General features: G+C 70.3%; 3 protein-coding genes across 4 annotated transcripts in view; 2 read left to right on the top strand and 1 right to left on the bottom strand.

Annotated features, from left to right (window-relative positions):
- Nucleotides 1-198, top strand: part of LOC308062272 (coronin-7-like) — a 38,615-nt gene extending 38,417 nt beyond the window's left edge. Inside the window, exon 28 of the mRNA XM_080383511.1 lies at nucleotides 1-198. Coding sequence (XP_080239637.1) covers nucleotides 1-6 — 6 coding nt within the window. The 3' untranslated portion in view covers nucleotides 7-198.
- Nucleotides 199-362: 164 nt separating this feature from the next.
- On the top strand, nucleotides 363-3,005 carry PAM16 (presequence translocase associated motor 16). Of its 2 annotated transcripts, XM_080383584.1 has the most exons (6): nucleotides 363-495; nucleotides 828-912; nucleotides 1,485-1,624; nucleotides 2,055-2,120; nucleotides 2,261-2,391; nucleotides 2,633-3,005. In XM_080383584.1, the coding sequence occupies exons 1-5, from the start codon at nucleotides 493-495 to the stop codon at nucleotides 2,345-2,347; spliced, it is 381 nt and encodes a 126-aa protein (XP_080239710.1). In that variant the 5' UTR covers nucleotides 363-492; the 3' UTR covers nucleotides 2,348-2,391; nucleotides 2,633-3,005. The 2 variants fall into 2 exon arrangements, with proteins under 2 accessions (XP_080239710.1, XP_080239709.1); XM_080383583.1 differs by having other exon boundaries at nucleotides 2,261-3,005.
- GLIS2 (GLIS family zinc finger 2) lies at nucleotides 2,955-11,862 on the bottom strand. The gene is made up of 6 exons (XM_080383551.1): nucleotides 11,456-11,862; nucleotides 6,950-7,325; nucleotides 6,486-6,662; nucleotides 5,726-5,859; nucleotides 5,344-5,462; nucleotides 2,955-5,220 (listed from the first exon to the last, which is right to left on the bottom strand). The coding sequence occupies exons 2-6, from the start codon at nucleotides 7,307-7,309 to the stop codon at nucleotides 4,433-4,435; spliced, it is 1,578 nt and encodes a 525-aa protein (XP_080239677.1). The 5' UTR covers nucleotides 7,310-7,325; nucleotides 11,456-11,862; the 3' UTR covers nucleotides 2,955-4,432.
- Nucleotides 11,863-14,566: the final 2,704 nt, after the last annotated feature.

Genomic DNA, 14,566 nt, shown 5'->3' on the forward strand with positions numbered 1-14,566 from the left:
GACTAGGCCGGGCCTCCGCACCCGCCCGGGCTCGGCGGGGAGGATGAAGAGGAGGAGCAGGAGCAGGAGCAGCAGCCGCAGGGCCGACCCAGCTGAGGGGAGGTGCAGCAAGGCCTAGGCCCAGGCGCTGCACCAGGCCAGGCAGCAGCCCCGGGCCCGACGCGGGCAGGCCCCGCTATTAAAGCCGCTGCACCAGCAGCCGTGTCCTGCCGTGATTGCGGGCCGGTGCCGGGGACACGTACACGGGACCGGGAGGGGACGGCAACAGGCCGCGAGCCGAGCCTCGCCCGCCGCCCGGATGCGGCAGCCCATTGCGCAGGCGCAGCGCCGGGCCCGCCGGGCCCTCCCGCTCGGCGCGGCCGCCAGGGGGCGCGGTGCCCGCCGAGGGAGGGCCGGTGTGGCCGCTCTGCGCCGCCGCCGCCGTCTCGGTGGCCGCCGCGACCTTCGCTCTCTGACCCCGTGACCGCGGGGGGCGGAAGCGGCGGCAGGGACATGGTGAGAGGGGACGGGGGAGGCGGCGGCACCGGGACGAGGCCCGAGGGTGGAGGGACAGGGCTCGGGGAGGGGCCTGGGGCCCGGGGCGGGGCGAGGACGCCGGTTCTGGGGGTACAGGGCCTGGGGAGGGGGGACCGGGCCGGGGCTGCGCCGAGCCACGGCGTGACAGCACCGGGGAGGGGCAGGGCCGGGCCCCGGGGGACAGGGGACGAGGAGGGGGGACCGGGCCGGGGCGGCGCAGAGCCCGAGGGGAGGTGACAGGGCTTTGCCAGGGCTGGGGGCAGGGCCCGGGGCGGCTGTGACAGCGGGGTGACAGCAGGGTGTCCCCGCAGGCCAAGTACCTGGCGCAGATCATTCTGGTGGGGGCCCAGGTGGTCGGACGGGCCTTCATGCGGGCGCTGCGCCAGGAGTTCGCAGGTAGGAGCCGCGCTGCCGGCCCTGGCACGGGGATGCCACTCCGCGTGCAGAGTGTCCCCTGCCTTCCCCGGGCACCCCACCGCTCCCGGCCCCGGGGCTATGCCTGGAGGGGGCCCTTGCCTGGCTTGTCGCAGGGTGACGGTCAGCACCCATGTCCTGCTGCCAGCCTAGTGGCATTTCAGCTCGTCCCAGGCTCCTAGCAGCTGGGCCCAGGCACTGGTATGGAGCCGGCACCACTGCCTGGCTCCAGGACATCCCAGCAGCCCCAAAGCGCGCAGCGGGATGGTCCTCTTGGACATGGTAGCCCCAGCCCTGCCTGCGAACAGCAGAGCTCGCTGTGGGCACTGACAGCAGACAGGTGCCCCCCCGAGTTCCTGCCACCTCCCCAGCACCGGGGACCTCTGCAGGTGACCCCCGTGGGCTGGAAGCAACGTGAGGAGGGCAGAGGAGTGAAACTGGGATCTGAGCACCTCAGAGCTCACAGGCTTTGATGCCTGGCCCCTGCCCAAGGCCTGGGGGTCCCCGGGGGGTGCAGCGCTGCGGGGACTCACACCCTCGGTGTCTTCGGGCAGCGAGCCGAGCAGCAGCAGACGCGCGAGGGCGCTCGGAGAGGCCCCAGTCCGCTGCCGCCTCCAGGATCATTGGCATCAGCCTCCAGGAAGCTCAGCAGATCCTCAATGTCTCAAACCTCAACCCAGAGGAGATCCAGAAGGTAGAGGGTCCTTCAGAGCTGGGAAGGGATGGTGCTGGCAGGGTCCTGCCCTCCCCACAGCTGCTGCCTGGCATGGGGGTGACGACTGGTCCCTGCAGGAAGTGTATGCGCTGTCCTGGGCCCAGTTAATCCCAGTTTGAGGTTTCCTTACCCTAGCTGGAGAAGCAGGCTGGCAGCCTGCGGGCATTAGCAGCTTGCCAGGCATGGCCCCTGCGTTTGCCTGGCAGTGCTGCTCAAGGAAGGGGATGTGGTCTCCCCAGAGATGCCTGACCAGAAGTGTGGGGACCCACTGGGGGGTTGGGCAGAGCCAGCCATGTCCCCAAGGTCATGCTTGTCACGTCCAGCACCACCGCAAAGAGTGGGAGGCCACCGGGGTTCAGGCCAGGGAGGGTGGAGGAGGTAAATCTGATGGGGAGCTTCTCTTTGGCAGAACTACGACCACTTGTTCAAGGTGAATGATAAGTCGGTGGGCGGCTCCTTCTACCTGCAGTCGAAGGTGAGAAAGCACTGGCCCCCAGCACCTTCCCCTGCCTGGGATTTGGAGGAGGCAGAGCCTGAGTGTCACCTCGGGCAAGGGTGGGAGGGGTGGGGGCAGCCCCATCCCTCCGCGTCACCCGGTCCCTCCGTGTCCCTCAGGTGGTGAGAGCCAAGGAGCGACTGGATGAGGAGCTCCGCATCCAGGCCAAGGACGAGAAGGAGAAGGGGTGGAAGGCTGAGACGTGACTCCTGCCACCCTGCACCCCATGTCCCTCACCCTTAACTTATAGGTAGCCAATAAATGCCATGTCCCCCAGCACCTGGCCTGGTTGCTCTGTGCTCTGGGGAGAGGGGACTTGCCCGCCTCTGCCCACTGCTCCAGTGGGGATCAGCCCCTGTGAGGGGCTGGAGTTTGCTCTGGGTAGGAGGAGGAGGGAGGCAGCTGGGGAAGAAGGGGTGTCCCCAAGGCACCGAGGGCTGCCAGGGCTCAAATGGCACGCGGGGAGGCTGCAGAAGCTATTTTCTTGGCAGGTTCAGATGCTCTTGGCCTCTGGCTCTGTACCATGGGAGTGCCGTTACCCTTCTCCCACCACGGCAGGCAGCCGGGACAGCTGCTGGGTCGGGCTGAGGGGCTGCGGGGGGACACTGTGGCTGCCCCCACCCGCGGCTTGGCCTGCAGACCCTGGCAGGGCTTCACTGGCACTGAGGCTGCGTGACTGGGAGAGCGGGGACCCACCATGACGTTTGGTAGAGCTGGCCATGCCCCCAAGGTCGCACCCATCATCTCCAGCACCCCTCTGTCCCCACCATGGGCTCCTCGCCACCACTGCCAGTCGCGGACTGAAACAGGAACTTACTTCAACTTCACTTTATTGTTTTCTTAATAAACTTCCTCTCCCCTGGACGAATATAGTGTTATAGTCGTTAGCTTATCTCTTACTTCTGCAGTCCTTAAACGCTATGCTAACAGCGATGGAGCCCAACAGGAGGAAAATAAAAACAACCCAGAAACTACGATAGAAAGGCACTTCGAGACCGTTAAAATACTGATGTCCTGGAATGTGCAACAACAAACCAACAAAGGAGCGAGGAGACGTACACTGGCCGGGGCGGCCTGGTCGATGACCCGCGGCCATGCCGGGGCTGTGGCAGCGCCGGGCAGCCGCTGCGCCCCAGCCCGAGGAGGGTGAGGGCAGGGAGACCTGCTCCCCGCAGGGCATGCGCAGCTGGGGGCTCCTTCCAGCGGGGAGGGAGAAGGACCGGGGAGGGCCCCACTGCCCTGGTTTGGAGAAAGCCATGGGCTGGGGGTCCTGCTCGGCAGCAGGAGGTACACGGGGACCCCCCCTGCACGTGCTGGGAGAGGTGCTGAGCATGCTGCCCACTCCTGGCATGGCAGCAGCATCCTGCCTGCCCCAACGCTGCCCTGTGGCCTGGGGGGGCTCACCTGGAAACATCACTTCAGCATGTCCGGAGGAGCAGGTGCCCTGCCAGCTGGTGCCAACGCACCACCGGCAGCAGCTCCGCTGGTGCCTGGAGTCCTGCCCGCACTGCCCGCTGCCCGCATGCGCTCACGGTACGTGGTTAGGTATGAACGTAGCTAAACAGGGTGGCTCTGCCCCGGCGCGGAGCCGGCACGGCGAGCAGCACACGCGGCTGTGTGCCTTGTCACGGGGAGGGCCGGGGAGGCAGCAGGGGATGAGGGTGGCCGCAGAGCGGGAGGGATGCAGTTGGGCACCGGGCCGGCGTGTGCCCAGCCAGCTGGGCCTGGCACAGAGGTGCAGTGGCCACGGCGCTGCCTGGGGCTGTGCCAGCCAGGCAGGATTGGATGGCACAGCCAGGCACAGCTCAGGGCTGTGGGAGTGGTTGGTCCCCGAGCTGTCACCCCTCTGTCTGCGTGGTGGGAGGCTGGGGGCTGTGGCCCCCCTACACCGCCACTGGCGGTGCCAAGGCCTCGGGCAGGGAGACGCCAAGTCAGTGGCAGCAGATGAGCCCAAGCGGGACCCTGGCAGAGCAGGGGGCTGGTCAAGAAATAAATAGCGGCGTATCCAGCTGCCCAGGCCAGGGGGGTGCAGGGGGAACCCCCGCCTTGTACCCCCCCACCTGCCCCAGGGCCACCCCTGGCACGGGGTTGCAGCTGGCTCCGGCCACCGAGGGATTATTGCTTTTCTCAGAAGAGTCTGTTCTTCTTTCGTGATGGTTAAAAGCACGAACAAGGCCCCACCGGGGCTGGGGGGGGCTGTGGAGGGGAGGAGGGGGTGAGACCCCCCCTCATCCCTAGGGAGCGGGATCTGCCCGCCAGCCAGTGGCTGGCCGTGGGCATCGTCGGACCCCTCAATTCACGGCGGCGGGTTTGAGCAGCAGGGAGCTGGGGGGGATGAGCACCCAGCCGGGGGGCAGCGCCTCGGGGCTTCCCCCCGCACCGACTCCAGCCGAGAGGTCGAGCACGGCCCCCGGCAGCAGCGCCAGGCTCTCGGGGGGGGCCCGCGGCCGCCCCAGCTCCGTCCTTTCGCCCCTCTCCTTCCGACTCTCCGGCCCCTTGCCCGCCCTGGGCGGCCGCCCCTCAGCCCCGCTGCCCTTCTCCCCCTCGGCCTTGCCCCCGCTGGCCAGCAGCGACATGATGGGCAGCCCCAGCCCCGCTGCGAAGGGCGAGGGCAGCAGCGGGCTCTTGGCCAAGTTCAAGGGGCCGCCGTTGAGCGGCAGGACAGGGCCCGGCGGAGCGGGCAGGGCGCCCGCAGCCCCGCAGCCCAAGGCGCTGAGGTCGAGCGGTGCCGGCACCAAAGGGATGGGCAACGCCGGCAGCCCCGGCGGAGCGAAGAGGGCGGCGGGGTTGGGGATCACGAGCTGCGCCCCGTTAACGTAGGGCACCTCTGCTGAGCCCAGGGGCGTTTTGGGAGCCGGGTGGACCTTGAGCATCTCCGGGTGCTCGGGGGAGACAAAATGGCCATGGGCTTTGATATGCTTGCGGAGGGAGCTGGGGTCGGTGTAGCGCTTGTGGCAGCCCGGCATCTTGCAGGAGTAGGGCTTCTCCACGTAGTGGGTGCGGGTGTGCTTGAAGCGGTCACTGGAGTTGGAGTAACGCTTGTTGCAGCCTTCGTAGGGGCAGAGGTAGGGCTTCTCGCCTGCAGGACAGCACATCACCAGGTCTGCCAGAGGGCACAGCCAGCCCTGCTGGGTCCCCTGTGTCCCCCCCCCCGCCCCAAGCCTCCCTGCTCCCCCAGACAAGCATGGCGGCCTGCGCTGACCTGTGTGAGAGCGGTTGTGGATTTTCAGGTTCTCCAGGCGCGAGAAGCTCTTGTTGCAGGTGGGACAGCGATGTGGCTTCTCGTTGGTGTGTGTCCGGATGTGGATCAGCATCTTGTACCTGCCAGCGTTGGGGGGACATCCCAGGGGAGGGTCAGTCCTGGAGCCCTAGCACATCTCCTTGTCCCCATGCCCTGGCTATGAGGGGGGGGACAGGGACATCCAGCGTGGTCATCCAGGCCCCCAGGACCTTGCAGCCAGAGGGCTGGCTGGCTGGATGGATGGATGGAGACCTCCCCCTGCACCGCCCCCAGTGCTGGGCTCCTGTCTCCCCATGGCGATTCAGAGCAGCCCCCTCCCGGTGCCCGGAGCCCCCCTGCCCACCTGGCGTTGAAGCCCCTGCCGTGGCGGGCGCAGCCCTCCCAGTGGCAGCAGTAGCCCGCGTCCTTCTCAGGTTTGACATGGAAGTCGTTGACGTGGTCCACCAGGTCTTGCAGGAGATCAAAGAACTGGTTGCACTGTGGGCAGGAGGCCGGGGGTGAGGTGACCTGGTGGGAGGAGCACCAGGGGGGGCCAGGACACCCACCAGGGCCAGCCCCTGCCTCTCACCCCCCCAGCTCCCACCCGTATCCCATGCGCAGCAGCACCAGCATCTGGGGACATGGAAACAGCCCTTTGAATGATGCCCCCCAGCCCCGTGTCACCCCCCAGCATCTCTGCACAGCCCCCAGCTTCCCATCGCCCCCCCTCCAGCCCCAAACTGTCCCTGCTTGTCCCCTCCAGCCTCACACAGCCCCCCCACCAGCCCCATAAAGCTCTGCCATGGCCTTCTAGCCCCACATGCCCCTGCGTGCCCCCATGCCAGCCCTTTATCCCCACCCCCATAAAGCATCTGGACAACCCCACCCCTACATCAAATCCCCAGCTCCACATCACCCCCACATTCCGCCCCCCCCAGCCCCAGAGCTCTGCCATGGCCTTCCAACCCTGCATCCCTTCTCCAGCCCCAAAATGCCGCTGTGTGGGACCCCCCACTTCCCCCCCTCCCAACCCTTGCAATGCCCCTGTGCTGTCTCCAAGCCCCCCATCATGATCCCCAGCCCCACAAAACTTCTGCACAGCCCCCCCTGCCCCCCCCGCTGACCTTGGACCAGCGGCAGACAAGCTGCTTGGGCAGAGGCAGCTCGGGGGGGAGGCGCTTCTCCTTGCTGGGGGGCAGGAAGGCGGTGGGGGGCAGATGCAGGGCCCCTCCTGCCCCCAGAGGCAGGAAGAACTGGAAGGAGCTGGGGAGGCCATCGATGTAGCGCAGGGACTGGAAATCCTGGAACAGAGACGGAGGGGAGGGGGTGGTGGGGGATGGATAGAGACCCCCAGAGACCCCAGAACCACCCATAGCTCCCCCTCAGGAACCACCCTGGGGATGCCACTGGGGTCGAGGGGCATAGAGGGGGCCAGACAGGACACTGGCCCCAAAGCGTATGTACACACGGCGGTAGGGGGGCTGCGTCACCAGCAGCACCGGGCACGCTGCCAAGGTCAGGAGCAGTCCCAGGCACAGTCCCCATTGCTGGGGACACCTCACAGGGTGGGGGGCACAGCCGTACTTACGTGGGGGGTGAGGGGGCCGGGCAGGTCCCCGCTGCCCTGGCGCTCGGGGGAGAGCGAGGTGCTGCCAGCCGGAGACTCCCCACCAGAGCGGGGCGAGAGGCTGAGGTCCACCACCGGCGCTGTGGAAAAGCGCCCGTCCTGTGCCTCCACCAGCCTGGAATGCGCCAGAAGACCAGGGGATGGCGAGGCCGGCATGGCCCGGCGACCCCCCCGGCTCCCCCCTCGGCCATCCCCGGCCGGCGGGGTGTCTGGGCGCTGGGGAGCGCGGGGTCGGAGACCAGGGGGACCCCGCTTCTCCCGGGCCGCTCGCAGCTTGGAGATGCTCAGCTTGAGGTCCAGTGGCTCCTCCAACGAATGCATGGTGCCAGGGCGGGTGCTGCGGGGGACACACAGGGGTCACCGTGGGGACGGGGGGCACTGGTGCCACTTGAAGCATCGCCCCATCCCAGCCCCATGGCGATGTCCATCTCTGCTCTGGGCCGGAGGCCGAGCAGGCGCTGGTGACTGTGGTGCTGGCATGGGGACTGTGCCGTCCCTTCCGACCACCCTGCTGCGGCCCCCTCCTGCAGCGGGCAAAGGGCAGGGCAAGGCACTGGGGGGCCCCCAGCGGCCCCTCGGTGTCCCCATAGCGTCCTCCCTGCGTCGCCATCCCCGGGGCCGGCGCAGCCCCTTGGCCGATGACCAAACCTCGCCAAGGACTGCCAAGTCTCCTGGGCACCGGCGGCCCCGGAGCTGCGGTGTCCCCGTTCTGCACCCCCGGCGTCCATCCGTCCATCCCCACGGGCCTGCCCCAGCCAGGCCTTTCCCAGCGGCAGGGGCGGGCGGTGGCGGCCACCAGCCCGGCAGTGACCCGGGCGGCCGAGCCCGCTGGCCCCAGCCCCGGAGGCGGCAGAGCTTCCTCCCCCGCCGGGGCCCCTTCCCCGCCGGCCAACGCTGCTGCCTGCCGGGGCCGGGCAGGGGCTGCCTGCCGCATGGCGCGGCACGGCCTGGCATGGCACGGTGTGGCACGGCACGGCGTGGCACGGCATGGCACTGTGTGGCACAGTGTGGTGCGGCACAGTGCAGCATGGCACAGCGTGGCATGGCACGGCACAGTCAGCAAGGGTGCAGCCTGCAAGCACCCCCCACTTCCCAGGGCATAAAGGGGGACCCTGACCCCCCCTAGTGCCACTGTCCCCAGGGTGACAGCTCCACGGCACCAACCCACCCTGTGTCCCTACTGATCGCCCCCCACCTCGGCTCAGCGGCCACACGTGCGGCAGCAGCCGAGAACGGGCAGCTCAGCGCAGGAGTGAGCGCCCCAGCCTGAGCCACCAGCATCGACCCGGTCCCCTGCCTGTGGGCCGCCCCCAGCCACCCGCATTGCCCAGGGCAGGGTGGGGGCAGCCGAGGGGCCACGCTGGGGGGCACTGCGCACCCAGTACACGTGGCAGTGGGGGCCCCCCCATCCCCACCCCACCCCGGGGGGCCCGGCCCCCGCCCTGCCGGTGGGGCCCCCCTGCGCTGGCGGGGGTCCAGCCCAGCTCAGACGCTGAGGAATGCGGAGGAGCTGCGGGGGGCTGGGGGCCTGGCTGGCGGGGCAGGGGACCCCCCGCCTGCACCCCCCTACGGCATCGGTGCCCCCAGCCTGCCCATGGGGCTGGCCCCATTGGGGGACCCCTGTCCCAAGTTCCCATGGTGCCCCATAGCAGGCTCCCCTGCACTGCAGGGGGGCTATATCCCTAAGCCCCCCCCCAGTGGCCATGGGGCCTGCCCCATAGTGGGGGTCCCTCCTCTCCAATGGGGGGGAGGGTCCCCTGGCTGAGCCTCCACCTCCTCCCACAGCTGTGGGGCCTGCCCCATAGCAGGGTCCCATGCCCTGTGGCAGAGCCACCCTCCTGTGTGCCCACAGCCATGGGGGCTGCCCCACAGCAGGGTCCCAGCCCACCGGGGGTCCTCACCCTGTACCCACAGCCGGACCTGCCCCACAGGGTGTCCCCACCCAGAGCCCCCCCATGGCTCTGAGGCTCTGGCCACCCGCCACGTGCCCCACAGCCGGGTGGCACAGCTTGAGGACAGAGGGACGGGGGCAGGACCCCACAGCCGGGGGGCTGGGGCGGGACCCCCACCCACGCAAGCAGGACAGCGCTCTGGCAGCCCCCCAAAGGTGGGGGCCACGCAGGGGGCTGGACCAGGCATCGGGGCCGGTTGCCCCAGGGTGGCCCTGTCCCCACATCCCTAGGGTCCTGCGTCCAGGGGGTGGCGGCGCAGGCGGGGGCGCAGGCCGGCCGGGCGGGGCGGGTGGGAAGGGGCCTCCAGCCGCTGACGCCATGGCTCCCGGCGCGGCCGCGGGCGGGCGGGCAGGCGGCTGCCAAACCACGCGGCCGCCGGGGCTCCTGGGAACCGGCCCCGCTCGGGCGGGGGGGGCCGCGCCGGGCGGGGGGCGCGGGGACGAGCCCCCACGGTGGCCTGGCTGCCCGCCCCGGCACCTGCGGCCCCCGCGTGGGGCCCCTGCTCCCCCCCCCCCCGGCCTCTCCTGCCCGCGCCAGGCGCTGCCAGCCCGGCTTCCCCTCCGGCCGCCCAGCAAGCCCCCCCCACACCGCACCAGTTCAAACCAGTCCAACGCGGCACTGGACCCAGGGGCTTCCCAGTCCAGGCGGGGGCCACTAGGACAGAGCCTAGGCATTGGGGGACACCCCTCCACCCACCCCCAGCTGAGCTGAGGTCCCCCGAGACCCCCCGGCTACCCAGCACGGCTGGGGGACCCGGGGTGACCCCAGTGCGGCTGGCGGGGTGCCAGGTCTCCGGGCCACCCCGCTGCTGGCATGGCCGCGTTGTCACCCCCCACAGCCCCCACCCCACAGCCCCAGCTGCGGCACAAAACCCACCAGGAATAGCACGGGAACTGGGGGGGGCTGCGGGGCAGAGACTTCCCGGCGGCACGGTGGGCTTGGCGATGGCAAGGGATGCCAAGGCCAGGCCTGCGCCACCCCAGGGGCGACGGTGACCCCAGGCGCAGTGCCAGCACTGTGGGCAGGCAGAGCTCGCCCCCCCCCCCCCTCGCCGTGGTGGCACTTGGCAGGGCTGGCAGCGGCATGCTGGCACCGCCGCAAAGGTCGGGCAGCCCTGGGAGCCCCCCCCCGCCATGCCGGGGTGGTGTGGGTGGGTTGGCAGAACCCAGCCCCACTGCCAGGCTCTGTGCCGCCGCTGCTGCCCCGGTCACCGTGCCCACAGATGGTGGCAGGAGGAGATGGGCCACTGTGGGACCCACTCGCCTACCTTGTCCCACTGTGGGCAGCACTACCACTGCTACCCCTCAGTGGAGCCCAGGGGGCCACATCCTGCTGGTGGTTCTGGCTTGTCACCAACCCCCCAGCACCCACCACCCCATGACACCCAGGCTGGTAACTGTCCCCAGGAGTGGCCATGGCCCTGGCCCCTGAGCCAAGCTGGTACCGTGGTCCCCCCTTCCTGGGTGCGTGGCAGCTGTGGGGATCCCGGTGGGGGGCTGAGGCCAGCCCGCTCCCCCCGTGGGACAGCCCCGCGGCAGGGCCACCAGCAGCACACACCCTGCCACCTCTGCCTGGGGATGCAGCCGGGCCATGCAGGGACAGGAGCCAGGCTGGTCCCCCGTCACCCAGCAGATTGGACCCCGGGGCGCGGCAGCAGCACAGGGCTGGGGGACACACAGGGACCCCGGATTACGGGGACGTGGTAACAGCAGGGTGACACAAAGGTGCGGGGAAGGGGAGGTGGCCACTTGCAGAGGGGTTTCTCCAGGCGGGGCAGGGGATGAGCCCCTGCAGCAGCGCCTGGGGACAAGCTGTGGCAGCCCTTGGCCCCCGCTGCTGGCACCTCAGGGAGGGGGTCACCCCAGCCGAGTCCCCAAGCCCCGTCCGTGCCAGCGCAGCCTGGGCTCTGCCACCCCACGCCTCGGTCCCCCGAGGGCCGGCAGCCCCCCATGACGGGCACCAGGGGGTGAGCAGTGGCCCCCGGCCGAAGCCCCCCCCCCTTTGCCCTCCCCGCCCGGTGGGGACACACCGGTGGGTCCCCGGGGGTGGCCGCAGCCGGGCAGAGCCACCGAGCACGTCCCGCCGCAGCCCCCGCCCCACGGCCAAGGTCAGGACACCGGCCCCGGGCGCGGGGGACCCGCGGGTGACAGGCACCCCCCTGGCACCCACTGGGCAGTGCTGGGGGTCCTCTTCCCCCACCCACCCCGCGTACCCCCCGGGGAGCCCCTCGCCCCCGCCGCCCCCCCCCACTCCCCTCCTGCGCCCCGGGGCTGCAGCGGGGCCACGTCCGTGCGCGCCCCCTCCACGCTGCCCGCGGCGGGGGGGCTGCAGGTGCCGAGCCAAGGGACCCCCCCCGCACCCCCCGGGCAGGGGCCCCCGCGGGGCGGGGAAGGGGCTTCCCAAGGAGGCTGTTGTTCACCCGCCCCCCGCGGTGGCAGCATCCTCATCCTCCTTCTCTCCCCCACCCCGGGCGCGGCGGCGCGACAAAGCGCCGGTCCCCGGTGCGCGATCGTACCTGCGGCGGGGGCTCAGCGCCGGCGGCGGGCGGGGAGCGGGGCGGGGAGCGGGGCTTGGCGGAGCGGGCCCCCCCGCTGCCGGGCCGCCGGGCCGCTCCGCCACATCTGCAGGGGCTGGGGGCGGGGGCGGCGGCGGCGGGGCTCTGCGCCCCCCCCCTCCCCGGTCCCCCCGGGCGGCGGCGGCGGAGGGCGGCGGCGGGGCGGGGGCTCTGCCCGCCGTGATTTATGGCCGCCCCGCACCGACCGGCCCGGCCCCGGCTGCGGGCGGGAGCTGGGCGGGGGCCGGGGCCCGGCCCCTCCCCGCCGCGGGGGGCACCGGGGGGCACCGGGGGGAGCCCCGCCCCGTGGGGGGGACGGGACGGGGACGCGCGCGGACACGCGGGGACACCCCCCCCCCCGCGCGCGCGCTCCCCCCCGCGCAAGGTCACTGGGGCGCTGCGGCAGAGCCGAGGCCCCCCCGGGTGTGTCCCTGTCCCCCCCTCGGGGACGTGGCGGGGCGGGGGGGGACCCCCGCGGTGGCGGCGCAGGAAGCGGGGGGCGGCGCCCACCAGAGCGCCCCCCCCCGCCCCGCACGGGGGACTACGGGTGGCGGGGTACACCGGGGTGGGGGGGATCCCCCTCCCCGCAGGAGCGGTACCGCCCGCCCGCCCGCCGCGTGACGTCACAGAGCGCGGCTGGCGTCACGCCTGGCGGGGGCCTCCGCATGACGTCACCCCCGGGGGGGTTGTCCCGGGGCGCCGGGGCCGCGGCTCCTTCCGGCGGCAGGATGTGGCGGGGCCGGCCCGGATGCTGCAGCCCTCACCGGGGGGGGATCTCCCTCCCCGGGGCCCGCGGGGGGGCACCGGCCCAGCGGGTGGCCGCGGCACGCCCCCCCCGCGGGTGGTCGGCGGGGGGGAGCGCAGCTGGGGTGTCCCCGCCGCCAGAGGGGGGACACGGGGGGGGCAGCGCTGTCCCACACCGTTGGCCGGGGTTACATCCCCCTGTGGGTTATTTTTTGGGGGGACACCCCCCCCACTGCTGTGTCCCTGACACCCCTCCCACAAAAGGGGGGTGACACGTGTGGGGGGGCGCGGCACTGTCCCACGCGGTTGGGCGAAGCCACACCCCACCCGTGTGGGTTTTTTTTTGGGGGGGGAGATGCAGCAACTGTGCCCCCAACAGCCCCCCCCAAATGGGGGCAGACGCGGGGGGCACCACTGACCCACGCAGGTGCCTGCAATCACACCCCACCCGTGGGTTTATTGGGGGGGGGGAGCTGCTGTCCCCCCGGCGGTGCCCCCCTCCTCCCTGGGCTAGTGGCCGCAGGGCCGCCGCCACTTTTCCATCATGTTTTCCCTTTTTTGAGGTTTTTCCCCCCAAAACGGTCGGGGGGGGAGGAGACCCCGCTGTCTCTGCTCCCCCCAAACCTACCAACGGGCTGAGCTGCATCTTGGGGGGGTGTGTGTGTGTGTGTGTGAAAGCGGGACGGGGTTGTGTGTGACTGCGAAGCCCCCCATGGCGGTGCTGGCCCTGGTGGGGATGTGCGGTGACACTGGGGTGGCTCGATGTTCCCCGCCTGGCTTCCCTGCGGGCCACCGGCACCATGTCCCCCCAGATGGGGGCCACGGCTTCCCCCGGGACACCCCCTCCCCTGCACACACAGGCAGGGGGCCGGCAGGGACAGCCACCAGCACAGTTTTGGGGACCCCCCTGGCTTGGCAGCGGAATGGGGCGCTGTGGGGCTGGTGGGGAGGCACAGAGTGGGGGTCCCTGTGCTCCCCCGCCCCGCTCCTGGCCCCAGCCAGCCAGGGGTGGCCATAGTGGGGGGAGGGATGGGCAGGGGGCCTGCGGGCAGGGACAGGCGGAACCTGTCCTGCCAGCTCCGAAGGGCTAGGGGCTTGGTGGGGGGGCACCCACCCGGCTGTGCAAGGCCATCTCGCCCCCCCTGCGCCCCCTGTGCGTTGCCCCCCGCAGGCAGTGCTGGAGGGGCTTTAGGTGCAGGTGCGGGGACGTCACCTGGCCCCTGCGAGGTCTGCGGGTTCCCCCCGGGTCCTGCACAGCCTTTGCTGGTGCTGGGCCCCCCCACAGCCCCTGCCAGCCACGTCACTCCCAAACCCCTGAGCCCCCTGGCAGCCCCACGGCTGCTGTGAACCCCCCTGGTGCCTGGCAGCCCCCCAAATCTCCTGTGACCCCCCTGCCCCCCAGCAGCCCCCGGCCCTGTCCCCGAGCCCTGCTGGCACACTATGGGGCAGAGCCATGGGGCGGAGGGAATGGGGGCTGGCGGGTCCTGTGGGAGCCGGCTGGGATGGGACAGGATGGGATGGGTTGAGGTGGGATGGGGTAGGGTGGGATGGAATGGGATGGGCTGGGATGACACAGGATGGGAGGGGGTGAGGTGGGATGGGATAGGTTGGGATGGGATACAGTAAGATGGGATGGGACGGGATGGGCATAGGATCAGGTGGGGTGGAACAGGATGGGACAAGGTCAGGCCAGGATGGGGTAGGATAGGATGGGATGGAATAATATAGGATGCAGCAGGACAAGATGGGATGGGGTAGGACAGGATGGTATGGGATAGGCTGTGATGGAAATATGGCAGGATAGGGTGGGATACAATGGGATGGGACAGGATCAGATGAGGTTGGACAGGATGGCACAGGATAGGATGGGGACAGGATGGAATGGGGCAGGATAAGGTGGCACAGGATGGGATGGAACAGGATAGGATGCAATGGGGACAAGACAGGTCGATGTAGGATAGGATGGGATGCTATAAGGAAGGATAGGATAGTATGGGATAGGGATAGGGCAGAATGAGATAGGACAGGATAGGATGGGAACAGGACAGCGTGGGATGGGACAGGATCAGATGAGGTTGGATCGGATGGTGTAGGATGGGATTGGAACAAGACTGGTTGGGATGGGATGGGATAGGATGGATAGGATCGGATGGGGCTAAAGCAGGATGGGATGAGGTGGGATGGAGTCAGGTCAGGAAGGGATAGGGATGGGGTAGGAACAAGAGAGGTCAGGACAGGGTAGGTTAGGATAGGATAGTGCTAGGGGAGGATGGGATGAAGACAGTACAGGACAGGATAGGGTGGGATAGAGAAAGAGCTGGATGGGAT

The sequence above is a fragment of the Falco punctatus genome (genome assembly GCF_963210335.1).
Source record: "Falco punctatus genome assembly, chromosome: 4".
Taxonomy (NCBI): domain Eukaryota; kingdom Metazoa; phylum Chordata; class Aves; order Falconiformes; family Falconidae; genus Falco; species Falco punctatus.

Excerpts from the sequence above, each read along its gene's own strand:
- GLIS2 (XM_080383551.1), bottom strand. The coding sequence starts at position 7,309 with ATGCATTCGTTGGAGGAGCCACTGGACCTCAAGCTGAGCATCTCCAAG. Across the intron at positions 5,463-5,725 it reads GGCAGGGGCTTCAACGCCAG|GTACAAGATGCTGATCCACA; the intron begins GTGGGCAGGGGG and ends CAACGCTGGCAG. Across the intron at positions 5,221-5,343 it reads CCACAACCGCTCTCACACAG|GCGAGAAGCCCTACCTCTGC; the intron begins GTCAGCGCAGGC and ends GCTGTCCTGCAG.
- PAM16 (XM_080383583.1), top strand. Across the intron at positions 913-1,484 it reads GCTGCGCCAGGAGTTCGCAG|CGAGCCGAGCAGCAGCAGAC; the intron begins GTAGGAGCCGCG and ends GTCTTCGGGCAG. Across the intron at positions 2,121-2,260 it reads CCTTCTACCTGCAGTCGAAG|GTGGTGAGAGCCAAGGAGCG; the intron begins GTGAGAAAGCAC and ends CGTGTCCCTCAG.